Raw genomic sequence first — 27194 nt, forward strand, 5'->3', positions numbered from 1 at the left:
AAATTGGTTAATAGGTTCAACCAAGCATTGCTGTCAAGCATAGGAACAGAGAGGGCACAGGAAAGAAAGGAAATGGATAATGTGTATAGGATGCATTTGCATGAGAAACTAGTATTGAACACATAAAACAGCCTCACAGAAGAAAAGTACACCCATCTGTCCTCCAATCAGTTCCATCAGGAAATGCAGTCTGGGACAAGAGAACATTTTTTTCTGAACTGGAGGAGGGAATCTTTATGTAGCATTTATTCCTGCTCACATCTCAATAGGTGGAAAGCTGTCATCAGTCTCAACCCGAGCAGCAGCTCTAATTCCAAGAGACCCAAACAGAAACAAAAGGAAGGTACATTTATTTCACTTCTAGGTTATTCTCCTCAGAATAGACTTTAGAAATACTTTGTATCTGAAACAACACTACCCTGTCCATAGCTCTCCTTTAAAAAAAAATCCGAATGTCTGCAATAGCATTCCTCTACGATGAGCATAAAGACAACAGATTCAAATTGGAAAATTTACAAATGTGCTCAGAAATGTTATTGTTCCACTTCTCACACTGAGATATTATATAAAGAGAAAATGTGAATTCGTTTATCCAGTGAATACAGCACAGCAAAACTGTTGTGTATTAGATCTGTAGATCACATGTACAGTATATTAAATTCACTTAGTAGACAGATCATTATGTTTCCATGTAAAAGCCATTACAAATAATAAATATTTAAATATATGTATGACAAATAATGTGCCAGGATTATGCAGATAATTCATATTTAATTCAGTAGTTGCTTCATTGCTAACAAATAGTAATGACCAGACCACTGCATGTTCTCCACCATGATACATTTACTTTACTCAAATAATTTTCCAAACACATACATGTCTGAATTTTTCAATTAATTTAAGCCTAAGGCACTCAGAGCAAGTAATGCATATTATCAGGTAGATTCTTGAAAATAAATCTAGCTTATCTCATTTCCTTTCTCATTGCAGTCTTTATCCTGAGGAAGCATCAAAATGTCACTGCTCTCAGAGAAATTAGGTTAGTAGTAGCTCTCTTTTCATGCACCCCTCTCAGAGCAAGGGATAGGTTTGAAGGTCAGTTCAGTGTTCTCCATCAGTACAAAATCATATCTGCACAGCTGCAGCCTACAAAAGCAGAAAAAGAAAAAAAATTACACAACAGAAAAAGTTAACTTTAACAGAGAAATATTCCAGTGTTTGAATTATTAAACCTCCAGTATTTATCAGCTCTCAGAGACAGTACTCAGGACAAGAAGTGTCTCCTTGTCTAAGTTTATACCCTATTTCATGCATTCCTAGAGTAGCTTTGGCAGACTGAAAAACAACCAAACATCAGCTGGATGGTGCAAAGAAGTGTATCACACTACTCTAAAGTACAAAGATGCAGAATTTCATCCATTACAGCTATTAATCTTCAAATTAACTCTTTAGCAGAATGACCCAATATCTGCACAACTCCTGTTAACTCCTGTTAAGGGCCTGAACAATTTATTTTGAATTCCATAGGTAGGAAAATTTCTCTGCTTTTATTTCACAGAAGAAAGTAAAGAACCACATCATAATATTTTCTCTTTCACTTGCAATGACAGCATGTGTAAGAAAGTTTAATGCAAGAAATTTTTCTTCTAAACATCCAGAAAACTCACAGCTGACTAATATTATATGAACAGTTAAAGAGGTCACAAAGGGAGCCATATATACATGAAAATCGTGCTTTTTGAGGTCAACATAAATGCTCAGCCTTTTAGGGCAGAGGCAGGTCACAGACCTGCTTTTCGTGCACTGTTGTAATGTATGGGGAGTGCTGGTTTGAACAGGCAAATGACTGACATACCCTCTGATGGCACCTCCATAGCATACAAGATATGAGATTTATTTTATTTAAAATTATCTTCTCTACTGCTCTGAACTCATAGATGTGGCTATACCACACAGTTCACCTCAGCCTGGGAGGTAGAATACAGTGAAACAGAAAAAGGAGAGAACAGCCCACCAGGCATTTCTGCTGTTGCCCATTATTATGAGATTTCCAACCTGTCTGTATGTGAAAGGACTGTCAGATTTCTACTTAAGAATATGACACCTTCTAAGGTCTCCCAAAGTTATGACAGTAATTTTATGACTAAGAAGATCAAGACAAATTCTGGTGTTCTGTATAACGCAAAGCATAGAATTTCATCCAATCTTTCATCAACAATTTGTTTTGATTTGAATTCAATGTTTCACTATTATAGTATTTTTGTGTTATTATTTACATCTAACCACAGGGGACAAAACAGCCAAACCATAATGCTGAATTCTAGAAATAAAAGCTTATGTTTTCCAACATATTGTATCTCATTTGAAGTGCAATCCATCTCCATCATGATTCTTGAGTAACAGGAAAGCCTCACAGAAGAGTAGACCTGAGCAGGGGGCAGATTCACCAATAAGGAGCAAAACACAAAATAATGCTTTTGTTAGGTGAGGCTTTTTTAACCCCTCACCCCATATGGCTTCTCTGCTGTCTACTAAAAAGCATGAGCATGCCACACTTGTTCAGTAGAGGTATTTACAAGGTCTTCTTTTTATTATCTCTGTTCTTGTTTTGGTCAAAAAACCCCAGAGGTGTCTGGGCTAAGTATCTTTGAGACATTCACCTTCCCCACCAATTGAGTTGGAACTGACTGACAGATTCACAAGCTTTTTTAGGATGACTGACACATGGACACGCACAAGTTAGCAAAGCTTTCTGGTTTTATTGGTGAGCAGAAATTATTTATCTCAGGGATCAGAAGAAGAGTATGAAAATTATGTGTACCTTTCAGCACTCCCATTTTCACACACCATATGTGTGAATAGTGGACCAGCCCAGCAGACAATTGTCAGTGATACTCCCCAGACTCCCACAGTTTGCTATTAACCCAGACCTGGGGAGACCGAGACTCCTATTGTCTTTTATCCCTGCATCTGTCCCCTGGCTTTTATCTACTTCTTTGTTAAGAATAATTTAAATGTAGTTTCTGGTTGATCATCCTGTATTCAAGTAATTGCTGTAATTATGTGTAAATAAGGTAAATATAGGTAGTTATAATGAGCAATTAGGTAATTATACCAACCAATAGCGCTGTAACATCTGCATTTAAGTTACGTTCACATGCTGATTCAATAGAGTATTTTTCACTGCTCTCTAGAAGTATCTAACATGCCTCTACAGCTGCAATCTGATAAGGATCCACATGAAGGACTTTAGTCCTATATTAAAGCATCTCAAGTGCATCTTACTTTTAAACTAACAAGAGGCAGACTAACAGGAATGAAAACTCAAACCCAGTAAGGGCTGTTCGCTGAAAATCTCTCTTGTTTACTTGCTAGATCATTATCTGAGAAAGTCCCAAGTGCTGACAGGCTTACATGAAATATATCTACTGATTTATCACCATTGGGCTGAGAAAAAAAATTGGAATATGATTTAGAACTTTTCACCCTCTCTCATCACCAAGTGCTTTCAAATAAAATCATGCCATTTTCACCTGAGAGCTTGAAACTCATGGCTTTCAATAAATTAATACAGTCAAATGTAGGTACATTCTGGGGTACTATTTTGATTACTGAGTGTTTTGTTTCTTCCTAAGTCTCTCCCATACACCTCCTCCTCTTTCGCAGTAAATCTAAAATAGATTAATTTAAGAAGGTTTCATAAGTTTTGCAAAGTATCATAGCCAATTCCTACTAGGCTATTATCATACACCATATAAGGAATCCTCAAATGTTATATCTCAAGTTAATAAAATATACTCACTTAAGACTTACTAAGTATTGTAATATTACTCTCACTCATTACTCATTTGTTATTACTTATTTGATAAGCATTTTTAGGTTTTTATTTTAAATTCTGAATTTCTTGAATCTCTTTTCATAAGAAACAAATTAACAACTCTCAAATAAAGTACTCTTGCTACTCCTGTATATTTCTTAGCTATTCCATGTAATAAGATCTTTTCACAAGATGCAAATGCAAAATTTAATTGCTAGTATTACTGTACAAGTAAATTTGGAGAATTAAAAAATGAATGTATGGCAACACTGCTGAAATATTTTAAACTAGAATTAATAAAAGCTTATTAATTACACTCAATTACAAAAAAAAAAAGCAGATTATTTAATTTTAAGTGTAAGCAGACACAGACTGTGTTCTGGTTTTAGAAGAACTTTACCTTCATCAAGAACAGATAAAATATTCCAGCCACGCAAGCAGCTGAAGTGCTCCATTTCACACCTGAGTGTGAAAAGCTATGTACAAACACATGAGTAAAATCAGAAAATCGCTTAATAAAATTTATCCTGTGGGGGAGAAGTTGAGGAGGGGGAGTTACACCATGCAGGTGTAAGTCAGGCTGGTCCTTGAAAGCACAGCTGTGACAATGTATGTGACACCTCCATCTACAAGGTGCTGTGCACTAAATGTTAATGTACACAGCAGCTCTTCCACAAGACAAATTTGATCATCAGGAGGATGAGAAGAATATTCATGCACTTAGGAATATGCAATTTAAAAAATTAATGCAGGGAAATACACGTTACTGAGAAAACATCCTGAGTAGCTTAGTTGATACCCAGCTGTGATACATAACACTCACCTTTTTGGGTTATTGAGAGATTTCAGCTTCATCTGAAGAATCCTAAGCTTGTGTTTTGGGCCTATCAACGTCTTCGTAGAAAAAGTCAAGGAGATTTTTGCTATTTTTTCAATGTCTTGGTGAAATCCAGTTAGTATTTTGACTCTTTTATATTGCTGAAATGTTGAAGCTTCACTAAAGAAAAATATTTAGTCAGGCTTTTGTTATCTGAGTAATATTCATTGTTGCTAAGCATTATTATTGAACTGGGAGATCTTGTGAGATGTATCAACTTTGAGCATTCAGAACAAGGACACCTGGAACAGGATTCAAACCAGTACCAAGCAAGGACCTGGAAAAAGGATCATTTCAGTGTGAGGGCATTGCCCTGACACTGAGCCACAACCAGGAAATGATGCCATGGCCAAGTCTTAGCAAACTCAGGATAGTTTTTCAACTTACAAGCTAAGAAGCTAAGAGGTTTAGAAAACTCAGCAAATTAGCCCTATAAAGTGATAAAAAAAGATTTGAAGACAAAGCAAAACATACCTATTCATCTGTGACTCTACTGTGTTTCCAGCATAGTCTGTTATTTTAACTTTAATGAAACCTCTCCTAATGCTTTTATTCCAGGTAGTAATGTCCAGAAAGTAGTTATACACTGCAGAAAGAAATAGGAAATCATAAGCATCAAAGAATGATCTCAACAGGAAACACTTGGTATTACCACCCTGTTCAACTTATTCACTGGTAGATGATAGGAATAGTGACTCTACTTTTATGCTACCAGTTCAAAGGAGAATAAAAACTGACCTGCTCCTGACCTGCCCTGTGCCCTCAGAAACCCTGACCCGGCCTTCTGTAGCCATCACCAGTATAGGAACCACACACCTTTACCGCTCCCAGTCAGGACACCAATTAAAACTTTCTTTATTTTTTGGCATATTGATTATTACCATTCTCTCCTAAAAGACCAGCCCTCATATGAGGCCTTGTTTTGCTCAAGTTTACAATTTCACTTCTTTTTAAGACCTTTTGTTCATTTCTGTTTCCTCAGGTTTCCAATTATCTAAGAATTAAGGCTTTAATTAATAAATACACATTTTTCAGACTGGTTTCTTTTCCTTCTTGACTTTGCATACTTTTTTCTTCTTGATTTTGCATATTTTCCCTTAAATTTATACTGTCATTACAGTATTTCTTATTCTGTTCCATGTGTCTCCTCCTATCTTTGATAATATTTGTCTCCCTCTTTTTTCCCTTGTATCAGCACCAGAGAGGGGCAAGGGAGAACAATAGTAACAGTTTGGGTTGCGTTGAAAGACACTGGGAAGAGGAGTTATTTTATGTAAATTTTATGTAAAAAATGTATGTAAAATCCATCACTTCATTCACCTCTTCCTTTGGAAGATACAGTGATGACAGCAAGCATGACTGGGACCATGTGTCCCTGGTCACAAAACTTGCCAAGATGGTGGACAAAACCAATGGGAAAACCTAATTTCACACAAATTCCCTATAAGCCTATCCCCATATCTCAAATCAAAGAACTTACACATAACTAATTAGAAGTGTGTATTGCACTTGTTCAGGGTGCTGAAGTCTTTTAATACAAACAAAAATTGGATGAGAATCTAGGATGGACCTGTATGGATAGGTAGATATCTAAACTGTGCAGCTGGAGTCCCTGCCATGAGAGCTCATTCCCACAGAATATAACTCTGAAGCAGTCAGCTGAGTTTTCCCTTCACTGTTTTAATCCTGGGGAGACATGGAGTAGCTTTAGTTGACTTTGGGGTGATCTCCTCCGGGGGTGGAACATAGAGGAGTCTCTTTTTGTTCCCCACCCTGTGGATACAATATTGCTGCTAGCAAGAATTTCTCTTGCTTCTTTCCAGTCCCGTGAGATACTTTTCTCTCTCACGAAGATATTAGCAGAGTTCTATAAACTATGAATGCCTGTGACCTTGCAAAGCCTTGTTTATGGTACAGTAGAAAAATATTTTGACAATGGATGTTTTAGGATTTTAGCCAATCGTCCCAAGGGGTGGCTGATCCTTTGACCAATTACACTGTGAAGAAAAAAGTCTATAAAAGAGTTGGAAAATAATTAAATAAATCAATCTTGCTGCACAATTCCTGCCTGTTGGATCTCTCTTCTCCTCCCTACCACTGCGGGACGCCGTGATACCACCCAAGGCAGTCTCGATTCCCTTTCCTGCTCTCTGAAAACGGGAGCATCAATCCCATCTAAGCAGGTTCTATCAATCCAGCTTTTGCCCTCCCACTTGATTCTCATTATCTGTCTTCCTTCTTCCTCTTGGCAGTCCATCCCACTACTTTTAAAGTTACATTTCTTTCCCAGTTTACACAGTATTACTTTTTCCTCTGCCACCATCATTCTTCTTCCAGTCTGTGAACTGACCCTTAGCTCATGTTTTTTTACATCATTTTACACAGTGGCTCACACTAACTTGCTACTTTTAACATGCCTCAGATCACTCCAGATCAGCTAAAAAATAACAGTCATAAATTTTTATAAAGAGGTTTTATGTATGTATTTAGTCACTCACTGCAGAACGGGTCTTGGTCTGAGGTATCAAAATAAGCTTTTGTTGGTGAACTATATGGTATCAGCAGTTTTTTCCATCTATCAGCATGATAACCTGAAATTCAAAGTTTAAATATTTCATTTCAGACATTTAGTAAAATCATGATACACATATAATTACACAAAAAAAATCTCACACAAATTTGGCTTTAATTTTCCTAAATATCCTCTAAGAAAGAAAACTGACTAGAAAAATGAAGGAATCCTCTTAGTATAACAGACTGCAAGTACTTCATTCTTCTAATATATTAGTATCATTAAAATTATCATAATGTAATAGTAACCTCTTTAGTCTAGATACTAACTCCAAAAAGTAGTGCTTTTACACAGACTCCTTCAGAGGTAACAAAAAAAATCCAAAAATGTAGCCCACATATTTGCAGACAGCACTTACAGGACAGCTTTCCTTTCTTTCTTTTGAATCATTAAATATTTTTAAATTCTTTAGCCTATTTGTAGATATTGTTTAATAAAATCTAAAATACTCTGCATCACCCCTAAGCTTATGGATTTAATGTAGAAAGAAAATTATACAATTCCATGATTATTGTCTTTGGGGCTTGATAACAGTCCTTGTTCCTAGAATGGATGATGCTATTCTCCCCCTGTTAATCTCTCTACCTAGACTGGATGAGGAGGGCTAATTCCAGGCTGCACAGCTGCCACTGCAAAGCAGGAAGCAGGAAAGATTGCAGCAGAAGGGTGTTGCATCCCCACGCAGTTCCCAGACTCAGCAGCTGACTGGGGAAATATTTCTCGACCTCTTCCTTGGGAATTCTGTCCAAGTGCATCAGGCATGGCTAATAAACATGCTGGGGAAGTCCTGGAGTCTTTCTGTCCTACTGTAAAGGCTCATTATGGTTGGGGTTTTTTATAAAATAGCACACAGATCTGTCTATCTATGCTTTTTCTTCAAAATTGATCTATTTAATATAGGGCGTACACCCTTGTATAAGGATGTAAAAAAAGACAAGATACAAGTTGAAAGTCAGCTTCTAGTTATGTATTTTTAAAATTTCATTCTAAAGTAAAGCTTGCCAACAAAGAAATGCTCAGAAAATTGTAGCTCTTTTCAAGCTGCACCCAGATCCTCCCTAAAAGCAACAAACCCCCAAAACAACTAAAATCCCCTCCAAATAAAAGCTTGATGCCAAAGGAAGAGCCAGAGAAACCATGAAGTTGCTGTAAACATTATTACTCTTAAATAGGTACTCTAGGGATCATAAGACACTCTTAAAGCCTGAAGTGATGAACTAAGTACAAGCAGTTTCTCTCTAGAAAGGGGAAACACTGAGTCCATTCCACACTGGAAAGCATAGAGACCAAAGATTAGGAACATTCAGCACCTGTGCCTAGCAGAGGTAACTATAAAGTAGACAAACCCATGAACTTTAAACTACTTTAAAAGTAGTACTTTGACTTCCCAGGAAATCTCACCCAGCCCAGAAGAGATACGGTAACACTTACCCAGTACTGGGCAGGACATTGGCTGGAAAGCATCACAATCAACACATTTTCCTCTCTTGTAATCCAAGTAAGAGTCACAAGGATATGTTATTATGTCACACTTGGTTTTCAAAGATGATAAGAAGAGGAAGACAGATCTTTGATGGTCACATTTAAAATAATGTAATCCTTCAGGGAAACAAACAAAAAAAAGAAGTATAAAAAGAATATGTAATAATTTCTATTAATGAAAAAAAGGTGTTGTAAAAGTAGAATCACAGAATGGTTTGGGTTGGAAAGGACTTTAAATGTCATCTTGTTCCAACCCCTCTACCTTGGGCAGTGACACCTTCCACTAGACCAGGTTGCTCAAAGCCCAATCAAATCTGGCCTTGAACACTTCCACAGTTCATCCTGTGGTACATCCACAACTTCCCTGGGAAACCTGTGCCAGTGCTTTACCACTCTCTGAGTGACAGTCTCGGCAAAAAAAAAATTACCATGAGGAACACTGCAGAGATTCTTCTCTCTAATTGTCTGGGAAAATAAATTCCTTCCTTTCCTGACAAAGCAAACTATGGGAATTGTAGAGATGAAGATGATGCTGGCTTAAGGGATTCTCCCATATACACACACACACAAGTGGAAGTTTTATGCCTTTGCAGCAGCTCTAACTGGTAGCAGCACTGTGTAGATTAGTAATGGGAAACACTGACAGAAACAAAAGAGTAAACAAAAATAATTGCCAGCAACCTTGCCTGCGATTCATGGAGGTTGAAATAAGAAAAATTCTGCATCAAAAGATCATTTCATAAAACTGTTTTCATCCTAAAACCTAAAAGACATTTCCAAAACCAAAACCTTGCTCATCATTGCCAGCCAGGAGGAACCTAAAACATAGGGGGGATGTGGAAACCTTGCCTTCCATGTCATATGCAAGGAATTCTGCCCAAACCACAGGGACACAAACACCTTCCCCCATGCCTTGACCTACATAACCATGGAAAAACAATGATCAGTATTTTCAGGTTGTATCTATAATACAATAACATAATTCCATCACACCAATATTAATGATATGATGGGATATATATGTTATAGCAAGATTATTTTCAAATATCTTTATTATTTTTCTTTTGCTGCATAGGGATGGAAAAGAAAGAATACAGTCTCAGCTCCCATATCACTGACGAAGTGCAGTGTACATTCAATTCAATTTAACCTTTTTTTTTGATCTCAAACTGTGTTTCTCATTAAATAAACACAATTTTATTTACCACTAAAAAATGTTTTTGGACAACCAGGCTGATCCATTCCTCCATTTGGATAGAAATCAATGGTTCCTAAAGGCTTCTTGAAACCTAGTGCTAAAGTAAAAAGATAATGAATGAAAAAAACCATAAACAGAATTATGAAGGCAATTATTTATCATCACATTCACTCCAAAAACCACAGAGGTCTTAAAGAAAATTTTTGCAAGTATACCATTCTTTTTGTACTGTAAATCAAAATTTATCTCATACTATGAAATAAATTCAAGGGTTTTTTTCTTCTTAAGAATATTATATATATGTAAAATACTGTACACAAATGTATACAAAATTGTGTAAGATTCCTACTGCTACAAAAGGGAAAGAACAGAAACAGCTGTAACTGAGATATTATTTACATAAATAAATTTATTAAATTCATATTCTCTCCAGGAACCAAAATTCTTTCCCAATGCAATTTTCATTAGAGTACAATTTTCCATTTTTTGCAGGACATTGGATTCTGAATATTAGCAAATCAAAGTAAGAAAATCTGTATCTGTCCTATAAAAGTAAGCAAAATTCCATGAGTAAGAATTAATTCAATCTGACCTACCTTCCTTTTTACCACACATTATCTTTATTCACATAATAGGAACATTACAAAAATTGGTACTGTACAGACTCATACACAAATTTGTAAACTAAAATGCTTAATTTTTAATATTACTAAAGAAACTGATATGAAACTATACAAATAATGGGACAACTGTGGTGTGAAATGTTTACTTATGGTTTTTAAAGAAGAAATGAAACCAGATTAAAGCATAGATGAAGCAGATTTTCCAATGATCCTCTTTTTAACCTTACAGTAACACACTTTACAATTTTAAGCAGTGGCTCTGTGGTGTACTAAGCTGATACAGCAGAGCCTGGCTGTCTCAGAAGGGATTAATTCAGTGATAACCATGTGTTTGCAGCCTCTGTGTTCATACACATTTGCACAGCAAAAGAATGTTCATGGTAACATAAAATATACTCCTGCAGCACCTCTTGGATGTTACTGAGATAGCTTATCCCTTCTCTTTTGCTTTCCTGCCTTTCCTCCAGCTGAAATAGGCAAGTCAAGGCTATGTCATTACCATCAGTATCTGAATGGATTACATCCACAAACTGTGCATCAGTAGGATCCAGTCTCTGCTCTGGTGGTTCTCCAGTGAATGAAGGGCCTGCTGGATCCAGACCTAAATAAAAACAATATTTGCATCATAAATCCTGGGCTCCTTCTGCAGATATATAAAAGACCAACATCTGAGCATTATTCAGCAGTGATTCTTCATTTTCCTGACATAAAATTTAAAAAAATAGCACATTTCTTCTTGTTAAATTGTTAAGAAAAGCAAAGATTCCTACTACAAGACTGATCAACCCATATCTATGACTTTCTCTCTCTCCCTAACTAGATGTGCTCATATCCCATTTATTCAGATGACTATAAATCAACAGCATTGGGGATCAAATCAAGAGAATTCATTTTGTCCCTTTCCCCAGAAAATACCAGATCTATGATACACTTCATAAAACCAAAATGCACAATATAACTGCTCTCACCACCAGAACACAACTGTCAGACACTCAGGTAGCATATCATTTAACTTAAGTGGCTTTTAGATGTAGCACTCAATTTTCATTTGAGAGACTAGAGGTAACCAGGTTGGAAAATTTAATCTGTAATTTATTTCCTGAAGGCAGACTTTCCCAATTTCCTGAACTGCTATCAGGGCTATATTTTTCCTCATGTATGTCATTAAATATTCAGTTCTCGTTTGTCGACGTCTCAGTGCTCTGACAACAATACAAGGTACAATAGAATATGTGCACTGGGATTAAAAGCCTTACCTGTAATTCTGCCAAGTTTGCCATTATACTTCTGGCCAACAAAACCAGCTATATGAGCCCCAAGACTGACTCCAATCATATACACAGAGTCAAGAGAAGCTCCATCCACCTAGCAGGGGGGAAAAACACCAAAGCCATAGTCACACACATAATTAACTGAACAGAAATCACTAGAATTATTTATTTTTCTTTTTTTCTCAGTACTGTAAGTTATATTTCGTACCTTTTAGCTCTAAAAACAAATGGAAATTACAAAGTTCCTTTCAGTTTGCAATTCTATACTAGTTAAAGTGTAGTAATTATGAAATTTTTTAACTAGAAAAATGTAAAAAGGAAGTTCAAGTCACATTTCTCCTGAAATGTCGCACTAGTTAGAAGGGGAACAGGGAAGGGAAGAGGAAGACATTTATCAGATATAAGAAAGGTGACCCAAAACTATGAATGAGGAAACAAAAATCTTGCCCTGCTTTATCCTTCCAATAAAATAAATTAAAAACATAATACCATTAACAAATACTTATTCCACACAACTGCTGAATAATGGTACCAAATGCACAGCTCAAAATGCCCGTTCTACAAAGCAGGCAGTATTCAAAAAAACCCAAACCAAAACCTACTGAAGAACTCTAAAACAATGTCAGTGGACCGAGTTGGAATCCCTGCAAAAGGATGGGGTGACACACAGGATCTGGAATATTAATATGCCTCAAAATAAATTAACAAAGGCCTCACAACAGCTTGTAAGTGTGAAAGCGATAGCTGTGGGACACTACAGACACCCCTCCCACCACTTTCAGGACTCACACTGTCACTTCTGTAAACAGCAATTAACTTGGAGACTCTCCTTTATAGTCCTATTTAATTTTTTTTATTCCATAACAACAAATCTACTGTTGGCATAATTGCAAATTGCTATCACTGTATCTAGTCCCAGAGGACAGATTCTGATAGGCTTTCTCTCCTTTCACCTCAGTCTTTCTCAATATGCTGGATGTTTTTCTCAAATTCCACGTGAGTATTTTTTTACTGCACAGCATGCAAAATTTCTGAGAATGGCTGAGAAATAAGTGGTGAGAAAAGATGAAAATTCAAGTGACAAATCAGACAATGACATAAATAACATCATAACATGGTTTGTTCATTTGATCAAGCAATAAATCTGAAGCCCAGTTAAGACCACTGGTATCAACTATTGTTTCAGCAACTGCCTCTAGAGACAAGAGGTTAATACCACTTTGGAATTAATATTTATATCTTTGCCAGTGGTTTACTTGTCATTTAAAATCTTTATTTATAGTAGATTAACAGTGAAAAGAGTAGTGCAATGCCTTTGTAAAATGTTAGCACTGCATACTATTTGAACATCTCTCCCTTCCTCTCCCCACTGGTGAATTTACTCTTTCCAGAAGACCTAAAACTTCCAGCTGGTTCAAGAAATAAGATGCACTTTCAGGCACATTTCAGTGAAAGGCAAGTAAGAACTCAGGTGAAGTTAAATATGTGCAATAATAACTGCATATAAAGTTAGTAATACCTTTATAAAGAAATGTGATTTGATATTGTTCACTGGACTTCTCTATAGATATATTTTGAATATCCACTCCCACTCAAACCGTGCTCTTTAAACTTATTCAGAACAGATGCAAGGCTCTGCCTTACCAGCATCTGGTCAACATAATTCTTCAGTATTTCTGCAACTTTTCTGCAGTTTTCCACAGCAGTTATGTAATTCACAGTGGTAGCACCACGATTCCAATCAACTATAATGAGATTAATATCCTCTGAAGACAGTAAAAGCTTCTTCATGTCACCCAGCCATGCCGGAGGAGATCCTGTTGGCCTGAAGCCATGAATAACAAAGACAATTTTCTTGGTTGTATTAAGGTACTCAGATGCAGTAACGTTGTGTTCAATGAGTCTCTCAGAGCAATTTTGATTTTCCCTTGTGTATAGAAGCAGCTGAACATGGAGTTCTGTTCCAGACAAAGCATTGCCTATGTTAAGATCTGTAAATTCGGGACATTTTTGTTCCTCATCTGAAAAAGATGAAAATGTTAAGACAGTCATTTGATGAGTTGGACTACCTGAAATACCACCTCTTCACTTTTCATATCTCCTTCTGCTGAAAGTGGACAACTTCCATTTTCTTCACTCTTGACCTTTGGACTGAGGTGTCAAAACATGCACTGAACATGTGGCAAGGAGCCACAGTTTAACTAATGACTCTGCAGATACCACTATGCTCCTCTGAACACTTCAAATGCGAAATTACCCTAATTTTTCCTGAACAGTGTAGCTTCTCCTTATAGGTACTAATTAGTAGTCTGTGTTGATAAGATCCTTTACTTCACCATCAAATGCAGGTTCTCAGAATTTTTTCACAAGTGTGTGTTATATAAACAGGAAGGCTGTTGTGGTTGTTTCTTCCTCTTTGGGCCAGGGTGGCAGTGCTGCCAATCCTTAGACCTTATTTGCTTGATCTAGCAATAAGAAATAGCTGCGTGACAATACAGGGATAATCCAGAACCCTTTCCTAGCTTTGGATCACCGTAATGACACCATTACCAAGAAACAAAGACAGAAGAAACAAAAGATCTTGTTCTGAGGTGGAAAAAATAAGAATTAAGGTCAGTGTACATAATGGCACAAGACGAACAGTAGGATTTAGAATTTCTGTCTGTTCTTGGACAGTTAGGGTGTACCAGGTTAAACTTGTCAACAAGAGGATGGAGATTTCAAAAGAGTCTAAAAAGACGAAACTTCTCCCTGTCTGGTTATCAACATCCAAAGTTCACACTTTAAAAATATCTTTTGGCTGCTGAGGTCACATGGTGTGGATAAACCACTTCAGGACTCTGGGCAGAACACCAACACCTGCCACAGTTCTTCTGCTGTGGCCTCTTCACCTTTGTTATGGTGTTAGCTGGTTTTTGGCCAGGAAAATCTGGGCCCATCTCTTGACTTCTAGTGGGCTATGTTATTTTACACAAGACTTTTGTCTCTCTGGTATTTGATGGCACCATTCTCAAGTCTTCTATCATTAAAGTCTTTGCAAAACAAGTAATATTCTAGAAAGCAGAAGTGAGAAGGAAAATAGTACCTTCTTAGTTCCTTAAAAATAATATAAAAAAATAAATTGAATTTCTCGGATTTTTGAATCATAAGAGAAGCAGTTCTAGCTCTTCTCCTTTTCCCAATGGGCAGGTCACAGGCAGAACCAAATCCACCACTTCTGAGATGGACAGCAAGCCTGCACTCCTTTCTAAAGCTGCAAAAGGCAAGTGTGGGTGGCCTACAAGGTATCTGAAATATGTGTTCATATTTCAATATGTAAACGACGTGAATTATGGCACTCCAGGTGCAGTAAAGATGCTGCAAAGGCACTAAAGGCAATAATTCACTAATTTAGGGAACTAGACCAATCACCTCTAATGCCAAACCATGTATCTCCAAGTGATGCCTTAGGTTTTAACTTTCATGTTTTTCAAATCCTGTACTGCCTGGTGTGTAACTCTGAAGTTTCCTGTAGCCTGTTAACTTCTGCTCTCTCTTGCCTGCTCTCCAAGGACACCCTAGACCGTCCCAGGCCCAAAATGTGTAAACCAAAGCCCCTAAAGCAGGGGTCAAGCTTGGGGAAATTACATCATTAACTGAAGCTTTAATTGGAGAACTAACTCTGATATGCAAATGAACCAAACCTATAAAAGTGTGAAGAACTCATGACCTGTCGTCCATCTTGGGGTCCATTTTGGCAATGGCCTCTGGCTCCCCAGGGGTACCTTTGAAGGCCCTTCAAATAAATACCTACCTTTATTCCCTTATTCTTGTCTAGCTTCTGTTATTAAGTGGCTGCTTCAGTCATCACAAGGACTAGATTGGTCACCTCTCAACAGGACATCACAAAAAACCATTGGATATAGTCCAAACCAGAGCAGGCTTGAAGATACAGAGTGTTAAAAATAGACTGAAACTCCCTGCTGCAAATTGACCAGAAAAAACTTTCATGCCTATCATCATGTATGTTATGACAGTAACTGCAAATATTACATGGAGAAAAAGACAGAATTATATTTCAAAATAAATACCATTGTTTTCCTCATTTAAACACTGAATAATATACATAAATTTTACTGAGATAACCAGACAGGTTATTAACTAAGTAGTGATACAAGAAGGCAACTCATTTCATCACTTGGACTTATCCAAGAAGTTCTGAAACTGAAAGGTTTTTGGCTGAAGTGGACTTGAATTTAGTGAAAATAATAATCAAGAACCTGGTAAAATGTCATGCATGTGACATGATACTAAGATATTAACAATATGTGTCCCATTTGATTTCTAGTTTTCATATATTTATATATGATGATAAAACTAGAATATAAATTACATTACACTAACTTCATCTACAAAGTGGAAATAAAACCAGTCACTTGATTATATTTTCAAAGGTACAACATGAAACTCTCAATTTTTCCTGATGTGGTCGTTAAATCCAAGTTTAACCACTGATCCTTAAAATTCACTCCTTCATATCTAACATATAAAAGATTCATGCTAAAATATTGCTCTGTATCCCTTTAAATATTTTGATTTTTTTTTTAATCATTTGATTGGTAGAAATAAAAGTTATTTCTTCTAAAACCAGTGAAATGACAGTGAAATAAACCAGACACAGTCTGTTCCATGGGAGTGAGAAATCTATCACAAGGAAATCATTTTAACTGACAAACCTATTTACTAGCTGGCAAATGTCAAAGGAAAGCAACTCGTTTACTCTTGGCTGTGCAATGACAGAAGTTATTCTTTCAAAAGTAAATAGAGAAAAAAATGAAATGACTATGTCTTTCTGTGGAATTAGGTAAGACCTACAAATAGATTCATTTGAATTGTTTAGCAAGGAGTCATTGGGGGAAGTTTTTCAAACTCCTGTTTCTCATTGAATACTGGAAGCAATACCCAGCTGCCCTTTGTGCACCCTTGTTGGAGTACTCACTTTTTTCTGTACAATCAAAACATACATGTAGGCGTTGGGATGTTACACATTCAGTTTAAGCAAGTTAATGGATAATTTTAACTTTCCTGTGCACATTTGTAAGCATTTTAATCGTCTTCTGTGGTTGAAAAGGGGAAAATCTTAAGTGTACAGTCTTTTTTTGGAACTAAAGTTTACTATTTAAAAATGTAACACATAACTTGAAGATCTAAGCACCTATCAAATCAGTAACAACCAATAAACTCACATTAGTATATTAGGACTATTTCATGATTACGTCTACTTTGTACAAAGTGCACATACCTGAACAGGTCTCTGGGCAAAGTACAGCCAGAGATAAAGTATCAGGCTTGGTTCTATTTACTTCAAAATGAAAACATGTCTCAGTTTCAAAGTTATTGAATTCTTTTTACTAATAATCTGCCCCGTTAGGCATAATTAATAAGATTTTATTTTAAGCTTTTGGCCAATTTAAATGAAGGAATATTAATGTTTTTAATGTTTGATTAAAGCAAAGATCACAAGTAAGCTAATGGTTCTTACCTGATTTCACCCAGTATATCAAACAGATGAAGAAACACAATTTCAGCATGTGGAAGTGGAGAAAAAGTGATGTGCAATATCCACAGAAAAGTGGCAAATTGAGTGTTTCCTTATGCTAGATTTCTAACACCACTGAATGACACCAATGAAGTGAGTAGGAAGCAGAAAGTAAAGCTGTAGTCAAGCTTCTGCAACTTATGACTCCTCCTATTGAGTGACTTCAGTGGGTAGAGTGGTTTCTGGGCTTTGAGGGTTGGGACTGGTTTTTAATCTATTTCCCTGTCTGGCTTTCAGCAGATTTACACGTAAGCAAGTGATGTCATGTATTACTGACAACTCCTGCATAGGTGGAGTTTAGGAAGTGGGGTAACTAATGGTGCATCCCATTAAAGATCATAGTGTGGGGGGTTTTGATTGTGTCACTGTATTGCAATTAGTGGCACTGAGATGGGCAAAAGGAACCTAGAAGAAAAAGTCGTCCTGGTGACAAAAGGATATTCCTGTCAGAACTTGAAAATAATTCTGAGAACTGTGTCTCCAGAGTTAATTTTTCCATATAATTATCATCTGAGCTTTTCCAAGGATTCATTCTCTAATCTAGATTCTGAGATGGTCTGCAAAAGCATCTCTGGCAGAGAGATGGAGCTTAGAGCCCCACAAACCTCACCCAGACACTGATTTGCCATGTGTTTTTTAACCTCATTCCCTCTGTATCCCAGCTGCAAAACAAATGAAGAAATATTTATTTTTATGAAGCTCATTTATTTACAAATCACTTCCCTGGGTAAATACAAGAGTACAGACTACAGGTTTTTAAAGTTTATGGTGAGGCAAAGAGGCAGATAAGCCCTGCATTATCCATGTGTGAAGTGTAGATGCTCAGTTTGCCTATATCTGTGAACCAATTATTTCCAGTTCAGGAGAAAGAAAAACATACCATAACCATTCAAGTATGATGTAAATGCACCCTAGGAAGGTTTATTGTATAGTGTATCCTTCACAGTTCTTCTAAACATAAGGTCTAGGTTTCCTTTGTTTCCTTCCACTACAATTAAGGGGATGTTTGTGTATGTGTTTCATTACTTAATTTTGAGTGATCAGTATCTTCAGCTTTATGAATCTGAGCAGCTCATCAAAGCTGTGCTGCACAAGTTTTTGCAACAGACAGCCTTTAGGAGGTGTCATCAAAGGTGTCTTCTCCACTTTGAATGCAGTCACAAGGAAAAAAAGACGCAGTGTATGTGCTGGTATGAAAATCAACTCAGCTCAACAAATGACCTTTAATTAATTTTTTGCTTCCATTTCTCAAATACGTCGCTTTGTTTGGAGTAAAGTTCACTATAGCAGCTCTTGTAATTCCTTTGCACTCCCCTGTTGTCTCAAATCTTTGACACTTTCTCCAATATTACTACAAAAGCACAGCTTTACTGACAACACATACTGCTTAAAACAAGTAATGGCAGGGTCCTCCCTCTCCCTACTTTTTAATCTAGGTTATTATTACAACAAAAAACTTAGTGCACCAAAGAAACTTCCAGTCAGGGAGCCTCAGCATGCACTCCACCTACAGTACACAAGTCAAAGCACGGAGAGATCAACACCACTAAAACCAAACAGGTAATAGCCCTAGTAAAACATTTACTGGGCTTATTCAAGAGCCAATCACCTGATCTCAGAAGAAAATCTTACATATGTACTTTTACATGTACTTAATGCCACTAGTTGTGAATAAACTGCTAACATTTGTTCTTTTACACAGAAACAGGGAAAAGAGAGGAAATTTCAAGTTTCTCTTGAACTGAAAACTGAAATAAGTCCATCTCACAGTAATGTTTATATAACCCCCCACAAAATGTTTTCAAAGCCCTCTGGAATCAGTGTAGGGAAAGGACTCCCATACCAAATCAGAAAGTTTTGTGGTATTAATCAGGGTGTTGAACTGCAGTGAGCTCATGTCTCTGTCATGTGACAAGGGAATTGTGCTCATCAACAGTGGCGCTTGTGCTTCTGAAAAATTCATAAATCTCAATTCCTGTTACTGGTTACACTGTAGGTTCTACTGCCAGCCCACTGCCAGGTAAATCCTTCATGGTGACTCCGAGTTTCAGGTACACTGACAAACAGATGCAACACTCCAAAGTTCAGCTATTTCCCATCCCGCTTCGCTGCATTGTTGTTATGCCCACTCATTATGCCTTGTGCTTTTCCCACAAGGATGCACTCCTTCTCCCGCTGAAATTCAGAGTTATCTGCTTCAAAAGTGCTTTACACAAACCAGTGGAGGATGCTGGCACTGCTTCTTCAGGACTTTGACTGTCCCCCACAGTGCTCAGGACGGTCAGAGTAGCACCTGCTGAATGAACCCTGATACTTTTAGGGGAGCCCACAGACTACCAGCTACTAAAAAATTCTCAAGACTGGCCAAGTATTCAAGCTGAAAAAAAGATATAAAAACTTCATTTTACTACAGTACAAGATTGGTTTATCAATAAGAGAATGTCACTATTACAACTGAGTTTATCCCCAGAAGTTTTTGATAAAATAACATCTGGAAACATTAGAGTATGGTTTTCAAGATTAAGATCAAATTCTTACACAAGCCTTGATATGCTGATCTGTGGTCACATGCAAATGGTATTTCCCCTTCTAACCTTTTCTCTGCCCCCAGGGATTCCGTAGTGTTGGGAAATCCCATTCTCAGAACAACTCTCATTTCTCTTACGTCTCAAGCCACTTCTACAGAAAAATTCTTCTCTAACCGCTAAGTTTAAGAGCACTCCTCCCCTTCCAGGCATCAGGAAATCCCACCAGGCTTTTGCAATGCAGTATGTTTAACTATGAAAATAAGCTGTCTAAAGATTGCAAACAAAAAACTCTGACTTGTTGGAAGAAATTTAAGAGTTACTGTCTTCTAGAACACTGATGTTTGCAATTCCTGTAAATTGATAATCCCTTCCTTAACAGGCTTGAGAAGTTGGTAACTAATCCTCTGCTAGAAAATAATGGGCACTGAGGCAATGCACACCATTAATGCTTCGGAAAATAAATTCTTTAATGATTATTTTTCACACTGTTGTCATCAGAATGACTTCTGAAAACGCACTTCTTTGTAAAATAACACTTTAAAAATATACTTGGAATGCTGAATATGTGTACATGATTGAAACCTGTTTGTAGCAATCCGGCAGCTGTGGGTCATAAGGCAGGTATAACTCCAGCTTTAAAGATCTCAATCATACTCCAGTAATTTTTATTGAGAAATGAACAACATCCAACACTGTATATGTGTATTTTGTCAGAAACTGTCACAATGCTTTACCATACTGATGAGGGTGGAACGTGGGGAGTGCAGTTTCTCAACCCGATTTTCATATAATTGTGTAGTTTCCCACTAGTTATTCACTGCTCACTTGCAGTTTCACTCAGAGGAAGAGGAAATACCCTGTGGCACACACAATTCTTCCCAGGGCCTTGTTCCTGTGCCATGCATGCTTCCGCTGCGAGGCTTGACAACATCAACATTTTTCTCCCGTCAGCAGGGGAAATCCAGGAAAGAAAACTGAACTGGGCACCTTAAAACATTGAAGTGTCATGCGACCACCACAACACAGCCCCCAGCTGGACCTGTGCCCACTGTGTCACTCTGTGCTCTCTCTCCCCCTCACGTCCAGCACACCCACAGAGTGTGCACCCCCTCACATGTCACTCTTTTCTGACCTATTTCTTTTTCCAATTGTACTAGTTGTTGGAGTAAAGTAGATCAGCTTTATTTTCAAACATTCAGTGGTTTTTTATAGTTTGTCGGTCCTGTAATTGTCTCAGCCATAATGCATGCAAAATTAAACTCTTCAGAACTTTCACAGTGTTAACAACTCAAGTTTCTAATTCTCTAGAAGTACCATTTTTTAGTGTGACAGCACATGGTAAAGCATCCATCAGGTCAACAATTTCCTTAACAGCAGATGCCTCCACCAGTGCCTCCAAATTTATAGTTTTGTCCTTACCAGAATCAAGGTGCAAATGTTAAGATTGTACAGAGCGCTCCTGAATTGGCCATGCCACATTCAAGTGAATGTGAAAGGCAGCCAGTGATGAAAGAACCTCTGAAAGAATGAGAAAATGGCAAAGTTGTGACAATGACACATGAAGTACCAAAGATAACAAAAGGAGACAAACAGATCGTGGCTACAAGTCAAGAAAAAAACACGTTAATACTGGATAACTGGATTCATCTTTTCTTGTTTTCTATTTTGAGAGAAACTTTCATATCTTTGAACTTTATCAAAAAACGAATGTTCAAGATTCATATTATTTTTTAAATGTATTATGCATACAACAGCTACAGAATCACAGAATCTGATGAGTTGAAAGGGACCCATCAGGATCATCGAGTCCAGCTCCTGGTCTTGCACAGGACCATCTCCAAGAGTCACAGCCTGTGCCTGAGAGCGTTCACCAAACCCTTCTTGAATTCAGTCAGCCTCAGTGCTGTGCCCACTTCCCTGTGAGCCTGTTCCAGTGCCCAGCCACCCTCTGGATGAAGAAACTTTTCCTGATATCCAGCCTAAACCTCCCCGAGTCAGCTTCAGGCCGCTCCCTGGGCTGCTGTCACAGCATCACCCACAGCTGCCGGGGCTGGCGAACAGGACGGGGCCGGGAGGAGCTGCCCGGGGGAGGCTGAGGCGGGGCAGCGGCGGCAGCACCGCCCTCCCCTCCCCTTCCCTCCCCTTCCCCGGCGGGGGCTGCTGGAGCCATGGCCGCCTCCCGAGGGCCGTGGCGGGGCCTCTACGAGCCGCTGGGGTCCCAGGACGGAGGTGACGGGGCCGGGGAGGAGGGAGGAGGAGGAGGAGGGAAGAGGGCTCTCGGTGAGGCTCCGGGCGGCTGCGGGACCCCGAGCGGTGCCCGCTGCCTCCCACGGCCGCCTCAAAGCCGCCGGGATTCCGGGCTGGGTGCCTGATAGTCTGTCCCCTAAAAACGCAGCTGATGTCCTGGGGTGTATCCTTCGCATGGATAAGGAGGGAATAATCTTCAGGCCGCAGACAGGAGCAGGGTTTAAGCAGAGAAGGGCACGACCATGGGTGTTCCTCCACAGCCAAGCGCATCGTGCTGTGAGGGCGCGTAGGTGCAGGAGCGGGTGTGTTTGTCAGGGAACGGGGACATATATCTTTATCACCTGTTTGCAATCATTTGTCGCATTATCGTGTAACCATTCGGCATTTTACTGAAAGCACACCAAAAATTATTGTGGGAAACCAGAGGAGCGCCGGCTGTGTCGGTGGGTGTTTCACGGCACCTGCTGGAAAAGGCTGCAACTGCGCCCTCGGGCTGGGATGAATTTAAGCAGGTAGTGACCGAGGGGCAGGACTCACTCCTTGGGTGTCCTGCAGTCACTCCTGGGCGTGGATACACACCCATTCCTCGGGCACTACGGGAGAGTTCGTGTTTGTTTGCCTCTGTTACTCTTTATCTCCAATGCCTTATGAAATTGGCAGCAGTGCGCGAGCCTCATACTCTTTCCATTTATGTGCACGGCTCGTGTTAGCGATGCTTAGTTTCATCGGGTGTCCTGAAAGGAGCCTGCTGTTCTTTAGGTATTAGTTTTTGATAACATCCAATTGCTGCATTATCAAATAGGGGGAAAAAAATAAACCCTGCAGAAATTTAACTGTCAAAGATTTAAGGAACCCAGCTAAGTTGTTCTGTTAATTCATGGAGCTGTAGACCTCTCTCATTCTTCATACATTGTGTTAGAGTGTGTTGGTGGGAGAAGGTGACAGGCAAAAAAAAGTTTTTGTACGTGTATTTCTAAGCCTTTTGATAGCTCAAAAATAAATATTTTCTAAAAACTACATGTTTAGAAGAGAACAAAAACACTGACAAGAACATCGTTCTTTCAAGTATCATTGATACTTTTTCCTTTGGTCTTTTTTAAACAGAAGTGCGACCCTGAAGAGAATGCTTCTTTCTTCAGTAAATTACCATATTCCTGGTTTAGCAGGTGAGAATTTATTAAACTGGTTGTGGTTGTTCATCGATGCTCACAGAATTGTAGACTGTGTACTTACATTCCACAACATCATTCTGGCTTGAGCCTGACTATGAGAGTGCTGGTAGCTTTTTGCACAAAAATCGAAGTTTGCAACATTTAGAGATCATATTCAAATATTTTGTGGAGTAATGGTTTATACATAGTAACAGTCATTTTATGCATTATCTAGTGGCATTATTTAACAATGGCATCATAACAACTTTCTAGATCTCCAGGAACAAATATTCAGTAGTACATGTAAGGTATTTTCTGGGTAGCCAATTTCATGCTCATTTTCCTCCCTCTTTTATGGCAGGCCACAAGTTGTTATTGTCACTCACCCGCTCACATACACCAGGGACTCCCTCTGCTTCTTGGGAAATTTTCCACCAAAAAATAGGAACTGAAAGTTCAGCTCTATCAAGTCCTGCAACTTCCTGTCACTTAATATGTCCAGTGTTATTTCAAACAATTTTGTGCATTGTGTCTTGTGGCCATTACTAAATTTTAACACTTTTTTTCTTTGAAAAATTATTTGAGCCAGATGATATACACACTTCAAAAGTCTATGAGTGGGAAAAAAAATGTGAAAAGTGTCAGAACTGTTTCTTGCTTTATTCAATATTCTTAATTCTACAGATAACTGAAACTGGTATTTGCTATTAATAAGCTGATTCAAAACAATCAGACTGTTTCAAAGATTCAGAGTATTCAGTTAAACTCTGGTCCTGTTGAAGTTAGGAGTTCACCTTTGTATTTACCAGTCCTTACGTTCTACACCTTAAATACAAATGTTCCGTTTTTCTGGAAAGTTCTGCCGTGTACTGATTGCAGTGTTTTTGTATGACACTGATCCATTCTCTATGTCATGGTATTCACCCAAATTTTCAAGGCAGGCTATACTTTGTATCTTTTAACTAATTCTACAATGTCTAACAAAAGAAGAGAAGGAAAAAAAAACACCAACCAAAAAAGGTTTTTTCATTTATTTAGCTATGAAGGGTGGTTGTGGATGCCTCATCCTTGGAAGTATTCAGGTTGGATAAGGCCTTGAGCAACCTGGTCTAGGGGGAGGTGCCCATTGCAGAGGGGTTGGGACTGGATGGTTTTTAAGATGCATTCCCAGCCCTTAACGTTCTATGATTCGATGAAATTCACTTTGTATTGATGTTACAGCTTCACCCTTGGGGATAGCAAGGTCCAACCCCACCAGAGTTTTACAACCTCCAGAAAACCATTTCTGAGTCTTGTGTGCTGGACAATGCACCCACAGTAGCCCCAACACCATCATAGGAGTGACACACACTGGAAGGGCACACTGTGGAGATGGACACTGTGCTTGTGTCACAGCCCTCAAGGGCTTAGCGCTGACGCTGGATGCACGCTCCAGTGTCCATGCCTGTGCCTCTGCTTGAGTCCCAGATGTTTGGGATGTTCTTTAAGTGAGAGTGCATTGTCAACATGAATCTTTTGGCATTTTCACCACCTCAGACATGGTATTGCACAGTTTGCTTTGAGTTGTCACAAAGCTGACATGCTTATCGAAAATTCCAAATACTTCTGTCATTGGTTCCTTTAGGCTCAGTGTATTCCTCAGCCCCGTTCTGCTGATTTAAGACCAGGTTTAGTTTTTGTTGACACTTAAGTGGATAAAAACACTTCATCAGAAGAAAAATTTAACAGCTGAAAGTCTGCTGTAAGGAGATTCTCATTGTATTTGTGCTGAAACCCAGCAGTGTGATGTGGTTTACCTTGCCTGAAGATGAGTTGCAGTGTAGTGAGTCGCCATCTCTGGGGATATTTAAAAGATGTGACACTTAGAGACATCCTTCAGTGGTGGAGTTGGTAATGTTAGGTTATTTATATCATCTTAAGGGTCTTTTCCAACCTAAATGATTCTAAGATTCAATGATAATGCCCTCCTGTGATAAAAAGGTATTTTATTCCAGATCAGAATAGTAAGTGGATTATGATACCACATGGGTTTTTTATGAAATAGTATATTTTTCTGTAAAAAATTACGAGATCAGAAATACAGACGGATTCTGAGGTATAAAGGTTCTTCAGAACCCTCTGTTCAGATGTGACAATCTCCATGGACTCTTCTTACTTCAGGTGAATTTCAGTGTACTGAAGGTAACTATTTAGTCTGTAGCTTTCATAGGATTACATCTATTACTTTGATTACAGAGTGTATTTATATGCACTAGATTATACCATTAGCTTTTTGAGTTAGCAGTCCTGCATTTTTTGCCTGTTGTATTTCAGGATGTCTAAGTTAATTCCTTTCTTTCAGAATGATATCTCTAGGCTACAAGAAGCCACTGGAAAGGGATGACCTGTTTGAACTCAATCAAGGTGATTCACCATACAGTGTGTGTCCTAACTTTGAAAAGCAGTGGAGCAAAGAAGTCCAGAAGTCTGCTCCAGGATTAATGGTAGCTATAATTCTGACAACAGGCAATATCCTTTAATAAAGTTGAGTCTAGAAGCTGGAGAAGATTTTAAAAAATCCAACTGTTTATTGAACAGCCTACATTTTGTAGGATACAGAGGCCCCTCAGTGTTGGGATCAGTGATCTCTTGTATGGCTGTAGGATTTTTCTACAAATTGTTTAAGTTCAAACTTGCCTCTTAGAAAGACACCTGTTTACATTTCAACATGTCAAGTGATAAAGAATCTACTGTGACTGGTACAGAATGTACAGTGACTTTTACTTGATGATGGATTATCATTTTGTCAGAACTATCTAACTCTCTTCTCTTTGAACTTGTCTGTTTCCCTGTGTCTTTTCTTTGCATCTGTATTTCAGGTAGGTAGAGAAATCCATTATCAGTTTGCTGTCCATCATCACCATGATGATTAGGAAAGTTTTTTTTTTTTTTTTTTTTTTGAGCCCTTTTAAGAATCTTCTCAATTGTTTGAGCTAAATTCAAACTGAAAAAAATTGTTGCTTGACAACTGAAAATATTCTGAAATAATAGAAGGGTTACTCAGCCTTAAAGTTGCTGTAAGCCTGCTATAAATAAGAAGGCATTTATATTGAAGCTTATCTCTATTTTTTCTGATACATTTTGTTTTGACCTGTGATAATAATTTGAGGATTAAGTATATTGTAATTATATTCGTGGATGATAGGGGCAACCTTAGGAATTGCATTTACCCTTTCCTGAATAACTACTAGCCAGGCTAAATAAAACCAGGCTTAATTTCTTACCCCAAAGCTTTTCTTTTATCTGTAGGAAATGTTCTGTTTCAGATAATAGTACCCTGATGGCTTTAGATGGACACTCTAATATTACATATTTTATATTGTAAATGTGGGTGAAGTTCAAAAATATTTTTTCTCTTAATTCTCTCTGTATTTTTGTAATCTTTCTGTCTTCTTGCGTCCAAAAAGTGCTATTTAAGAAAACAAGTTTCCACAAACCATCTTTGATTTTGCCATTATGGCACACATTTAAATATTTATTGATTAAAGTTTCATTTCTGAAAGTTACAGCTGACATTCTGGATTTTAGGAGTCCTCAAGTAATGAAGTAAGTTTTTAATGTGTTTCATTTTATGTTCAAAGAACAATATTAATAATAAACCTAAAGGGTTACCAGTATCTAAACCTCCCTCCCCATGATTAGCTAAAAATGATCTAATGAAGGAAAGCTCAAAGAGATCAGGAATTTCGTAGCTAAAGAACTGAGACAAAATTAGTAAAAGTTCCACAATATTGTTTGTAAGTATTTAATATACAAATATAAAATCAAATGCTAAGAAAAACAGACTAAAAACTATACTTAACTTTCCTTC

General features: G+C 38.0%; 1 protein-coding gene and 1 pseudogene across 1 annotated transcript; one reads left to right on the forward strand and one right to left on the reverse strand.

Annotated features, from left to right (window-relative positions):
• Positions 1–331: 331 nt before the first annotated feature.
• LIPI (lipase I) lies at positions 332–17608 on the reverse strand. Its single transcript, XM_048295771.1, has 10 exons — positions 17362–17608; positions 13485–13861; positions 11826–11934; positions 11069–11170; positions 9954–10043; positions 8698–8865; positions 7193–7285; positions 5169–5280; positions 4641–4814; positions 332–1146 (listed from the first exon to the last, which is right to left on the reverse strand). Exons 1-10 carry the CDS (start codon positions 17408–17410, stop codon positions 1059–1061), a joined length of 1362 nt encoding a protein of 453 aa, XP_048151728.1. The 5' UTR covers positions 17411–17608; the 3' UTR covers positions 332–1058.
• Positions 17609–21497: 3889 nt separating this feature from the next.
• LOC125322139 overlaps positions 21498–27194 on the forward strand; it is a 30202-nt pseudogene continuing 24505 nt past the window's right edge.

The sequence above is a fragment of the Corvus hawaiiensis genome, chromosome 2 (genome assembly GCF_020740725.1).
Source record: "Corvus hawaiiensis isolate bCorHaw1 chromosome 2, bCorHaw1.pri.cur, whole genome shotgun sequence".
NCBI lineage: Eukaryota > Metazoa > Chordata > Aves > Passeriformes > Corvidae > Corvus > Corvus hawaiiensis.

Excerpts from the sequence above, each read along its gene's own strand:
- LIPI (XM_048295771.1), bottom strand. The coding sequence starts at position 17,410 with ATGCTGAAATTGTGTTTCTTCATCTGTTTGATATACTGGGTGAAATCA. Across the intron at positions 11,935-13,484 it reads ATTATGTTGACCAGATGCTG|GTGGATGGAGCTTCTCTTGA; the intron begins GTAAGGCAGAGC and ends CCCCCCTGCTAG. Across the intron at positions 8,866-9,953 it reads TCCAAAAACATTTTTTAGTG|GATTACATTATTTTAAATGT; the intron begins GTAAATAAAATT and ends GTTTCCCTGAAG.